The sequence below is a fragment of the Austrofundulus limnaeus genome, unplaced genomic scaffold (assembly GCF_001266775.1).
Source record: "Austrofundulus limnaeus strain Quisiro unplaced genomic scaffold, Austrofundulus_limnaeus-1.0 Scaffold2611, whole genome shotgun sequence".
In the NCBI taxonomy this organism is placed as follows: domain Eukaryota; kingdom Metazoa; phylum Chordata; class Actinopteri; order Cyprinodontiformes; family Rivulidae; genus Austrofundulus; species Austrofundulus limnaeus.
In genome coordinates this window covers 6,528-11,827 of record NW_013955013.1, presented here as the reverse complement: position 1 = coordinate 11,827, position 5,300 = coordinate 6,528, and the positions used below count along the sequence as shown (strand labels likewise).

Genomic DNA, 5,300 nt, shown 5'->3' with positions numbered 1-5,300 from the left:
GCTGAAATGTGTAGACAAGTCTCGTGCAAACTCTACATGAGTCTTTTCTCCCATTTTCCAGTTCCTGAATTTCTGTCTATACGCTTCTGGCACCAGCTCATATGTCTTCAATATTGTAGCTTTAACCGTAGCATAATTTTCACAATCACTTGAACTCAACATAGAGAAAGCCTCCTGCGCGCGACCAACCAACACACATTGTAACAACACTGCACGGTCTGGACCCGTCCAACCTCTTGTGTCAGCAATCCGCTCAAATAGAGTGAAAAAAACGTCCACATCCTTTTCATCAAACTTAGGCACCAAGCGTAAATCATTCAAAATGTCAAAATGTTTACCATGTGACTCAACGTTACCACTTTCCGACATTTTCCCTTCCTTTATCAGGCTCAACTTCTCACTTTCCAAATGTATTTTAGCCATTTCAGTTTGCTGTCTGATTTTTTCCAAGGCTAAAGTTTTTTCAAAATCTACCTGTTTTAATGCCAGTTCCCTTTCTTTCAGTGCTAGTTCCCTCTCCATTTCCAGTTGTATTTGTAGCTTCAACATTGCTTTTTGCTGCTCAAAATTCAAAGGAAAATCAACTGGTGGGCTCTGAGAAACAGGATGCAAGTTAGCTTTTTGACCATTTTCAGACAGAACACCAATTTCATATAAATTTCTCTCAAAATTGCCTTTACATTTTCTTTTAACCGCTTATCCCCCAGATCTAACTTATAATAATCTGCAATTTTTACCAGCTGTTCTTTGGTACATTGCTCCAAAATTCCTTCCGATGGAGACTTAATAAAGTCCTCTGCTGACATGGTTAGACTAAATTTATGTTAAATAGGTAAGACAAGTTAAAGAACTGAAATGTTACACTTAAGTGTGCACAACAACCCCAAATTAAACTAAACTCCCCTCTGTCTGGCTAACATAGTCTAACTAACTCTACCCTAGTCTTCAGAGGCCAGGGATGGTAGCTATTTATGCACTATATACCAGTAGTGTGATAAGGTGACCAGTAAGCTGGCAACCCATCAGAACTATGGCTGTGCTCCCGAGACAACTGCTCCAATCATATGACCTCACATCAACACTATCCAGCTCACGAATCCTAAAYTAGGAAACGCGCTACAGCCTACATAGGAGTTAGTTTAAATTAACTAAAAATGTTGGTTATTGTTGACAGACTTACAGCAGTCAACACTTACCTAACATGGCATTTCTAAAGAGAACTAACACAAAATATACAAAACTAAATAAATTAAACTTGCAAGCTTCCCTAAAGAACCTAAACTAACCTTTTTTGACATCCTTTCTGATAAAAAAGATGTAAAACAAAAATCATCTACAAACATTACAAATGTTTGTTTTTAAACTCACCATCAAAGTGAACGCCCATTGGACGAGCCCCCAATTTGTTATGGCCTAGCTCAAAACCATAACAAATAAAAGGGGAAGCGGGCAAATGTAACTTAAAATAATTTTTTATTAACTAAAGCAAAAGAAAAAACCTTAAAGGGAAAGAATGGGGAGGGCTCCCTCCTGGTGAAGGCAGCTCTCAAGTAAATTCTACTGGAGACTCTGGCCAGCTGCCTTCCATCTCCAATCAGCTCCAGAAACACCTGAGCCTGAAACACATATACACAGAAAGAGAGGGAGACACCAGGGTCTGGGGTCGTAACATTATGTATTCTAGATGCAGTCTCGTTTCCCTCATTAAAACAGTAAAAAATGTCCCTACGGCTTCTGAAAATGCTTTGATAAAATGTATAGTCAGTAAAGTAACCTGTCATCAGTTCATTATGGATCAATAATTCCTGAAAGTTGCGGGGAAAGTTAAAAAAATAGTAGTTTTCAGCATTCTGTCTGCTCAGACAGACTGACGGCGCTGCTCTGTTTGGAACTATTGGGAGCTCCATGAACCACGTGACCGTGTGTCGGCTAGTTCAAAGAGTGTCGCAACTCTGTCTCTATAGGGCTCTGCTAGCAAACCCCGGGTGAAGCTCCACCTCCAGTATAACATGCTGTCACAGTTGTTGTTGCGTAAGCTCAGTTTACAACAAGCCTCCAATAGGGCAATGGGTAGAGTGTTGGACATGAGAGTGGGAGACCAGGGTTTGAGACGGCACGGACACAATTTAATTATTTATTTTAATTCGTTATGAACACGTTTTCTTATGTACCTCTATTGTTTAGCTTATTAAAGCCTTGTTAAAGCCTATTTGTTCGAGTTTCTGAGGTATTTTGACCGCTGCTGCTCCCTGCTCTGGTAACAGCATGTAGAGTGAGGGCAGAGCAGAGGAGGGAGAGAAAAAAAGAAGAAGCTGCGACCGACTCTGCCTCTGGGTCTCATATGGTTGTACAACAGAGCTTCTGCTATTATTAGCCATGCTAATGTAAACGCTGGCTTTGGAGGGCGGAGTTAATGTCAACAGATTTTTGGAGGGCGTTACCAGCAGAGCTCATTAACATAAACAGCTCATTCTGAACGGAAGTCAGAGCAGGCAGAACTAGAAAATGGGAAATTTTATTATCTGAGAATTATTTTGTGCATTAAATTGAATGAACATGGTCTGGATAGCCCACAGACATACCATGAAAATTTCTAGGACCCATAATTGGTCTCCTTTAAGATAGCTGTAACATCATTTTGTTTTTATTATTATTATTATTATTATTATTATTATTATTATTATTATTATTATTATTATTATTATTACTATTGTTGATGTTGCTGTATTTTCTCTGTGCCAACCTTTTGTACTTGTTTTCTTAATTGTACCATCATACTGTTTTATTTCTTGCCAAATATGGTGACACATTTTGAAAATTATTTATGTTGCAAAATGTGCAATATCATGCATACACTACTAGAGTAGACACAAGAAAATAAAATAAATATGAGGTATGATGGCAGTCAAAGACATAATTGTATAAGATTTAAAAGTCTAGCATTTTGGAAGACAGCATTTTCAGTTTTCCATTTTAATACTGTTAAGTGTCTTTTGTTGCATTTGCTGTAATTTCACATTTGATTTTTAAGAACTTTAGTTATAAAATTGTGTAWACCTTTTTGCCTCAGCGCTTCCTGATTTATAAATACCCAACTTATTTAGTAAGCAACCAACGTGGACAAATTGTGTTGCTTTTACACTTGCCTTTGTAAGAGTTCCTTCTCTATGGGCTTGACATATTCGTTGACTCGTCCTTTGAAGTGGGTAGCCCTGACATCACAGCCTAATTTCTTTGGCTTGTAGCAAAACCACTGGTCACCTGTGTAGTGGTTGGTGTAGTTGCACAGATTTTMCTGGGCTGTCTTGAGGCACACGTTACAGTTAACAGTTTCAGTGACCYAGCCTGAGCGGAAGAGGCTGCAGAAATCAACTCTGTCAGGCTGCTCAGTCTGTTTTTGCAACACGGTGACAGCCTCGCTGGGGTGAATGAGAGTCACCTGTTGGACCAGAGGTAAACATTTATCACTTGATTTTGCACCTCTAATACAAGTAAAGTCTAGCAACTCCTTTTTATAGAGTCCCTGAGCAGCTTTACCTGAACTTTTGCACTTCCTTCCCAGAGTAAAGAGAACACAGCAGAGTAAGATCCATTGCGATGATCCAGTACTTGCCCTGTCACTCCTGCCAACAGTGTAGGGTTGTACAGTCGGGCGAGTATGAAATCTCCTCCAGTTTTCTTGGGCTGACCATGAAAGTCACAAATATTTATCAAAATTTCTAGTTCATCCCCGACGTGCCATGATCCTGCTGCCTTCCCTGGAAGAATGGTGAAGGAGCTATGAGCCGGATCGCTGGTACTCTCCAGGGAAAGATTAGATGTTACAGGTGGAGTTTCAGGCCAAGTGACTAAGTSTCYTAMAAGATCTACCTCAGGAGCCTCTTTTGTGAATAGTGGATAGAAAGAGCATGTGGTGTCAGTCATGCTAGGGGCAGTAGAAGCATTTGGAGTTTGTCTAGAGTTGACGTTTTTCTGAAGAAGAAATTACAGAAAGYTCAAACAAATAAAGAACCATACTCACACAGCTATAATGCAAAGTATGCCTGTGGCTTAGCAGAATGGTAAAATGGTATATCCTGTTGTCAGCGAGGTATGGCAAGTCTTCATTTGGCTGGAAAAAAATTCTGCAAATAAAACCTAAACGCCTTCCTAGTCAGAGTTTTTATGTTTACATTGACCTATTTTTGTTCAAAGCTAAGCTAAAGACACGTTTATTTAGAACTGCTTTTAGCACACTGTTATTATCATTTTTTCTATCAATATTATTGGCCTTTTGTTCTTTATTTTTATTACTGAACTAATGGGAAACACCTTGGTCCAGTAGTCACTGCAGAAAAGTGCTATATCAATAAAGTTTGATTAATTGATTGATTTCCTAATATTTCAAAGTGTTCCCTGGTTTGGCCCTAAGGTCTTTCTTTGTGAAGTTTGCATGTTCTCCTTGTGTTTGTGCAGGTTCACGGTTTCTTCCACCAGTTTAAAACATGCATGTTTTGTTGCCTTCAGGCCTRCCTTGCACTACTTTTATTATGTAAAAGGATAGGCGATTATTTGCATGTCTAGGGAAAAATGGAAATAAATGGGTTCTTTCATAGTAATTACCACTGCTAGTACTGGTTTTTAAAAACTTATGTTTAATTTTGCTTTATATTTCTTTATTTGTAAATACATGTAAATGTAATCTAAATCTCTTCTGTGAATACATTGTTATTACTTTACATATCTGCAAAACTTTATTTTTATGTGTCCATTATAAGTTTGCCAAATTATAACAACATGTCTCACATTTACAACAAAACAATCCAATTGAAAATCTAATGTAAATTGAGCAAGTTATGGTTATCTTAATAGTAAATGCACCATACACATTCTTGTTAAGAGTGGGCGTGCCCCCTGTACCAAGATGGCTGCTTTGTGAAGATGTAGGTCTCCATTGGCCAACAGTGGGGACYAATTATTTAGCCTTTTTATTTAATCTATGGTTACCACAAGACAACTGGTGGAGCGCACAGGTGAGGAGGAAGGGACTTGTAAAACTGCACCAAATGACATTAAAACTCATAATACACATCTGATAATGTGTCTCTTAACATGTTTTTATAAATAGGTTTGTCTACATATATACTGTCACAATAATGTATTGATTCACACAACAACTTCCCTTTTAAACATAATTTATTCAATAAATGCAGTTGAGCTTTTATTTTGGTACTTACTGTTGTAGGCATAGAAAACTTGTATATTAGATAAATATTTAGTTTCAACATTTAGCATTTACATTTAGCATTTACATCTAACAT

At 38.0% G+C, this 5,300-nt stretch overlaps 2 protein-coding genes across 2 annotated transcripts; both read right to left on the bottom strand.

The window, feature by feature from the left end:
- On the bottom strand, nucleotides 1-496 carry LOC106511236 (uncharacterized; the record flags this gene model as incomplete). The annotated part of the gene is given in 1 exon segment (XM_013999988.1): nucleotides 1-496. A coding segment is annotated over 1 exon segment (423 nt), but the record flags the coding sequence as incomplete, so codon positions are not given.
- A 2,586-nt stretch (nucleotides 497-3,082) lies between these two features.
- LOC106511238 (NXPE family member 3) lies at nucleotides 3,083-4,031 on the bottom strand. Its single transcript, XM_013999989.1, has 2 exons — nucleotides 3,538-4,031; nucleotides 3,083-3,439 (listed from the first exon to the last, which is right to left on the bottom strand). The coding sequence occupies exons 1-2, from the start codon at nucleotides 3,922-3,924 to the stop codon at nucleotides 3,137-3,139; spliced, it is 690 nt and encodes a 229-aa protein (XP_013855443.1). The 5' UTR covers nucleotides 3,925-4,031; the 3' UTR covers nucleotides 3,083-3,136.
- Nucleotides 4,032-5,300: the final 1,269 nt, after the last annotated feature.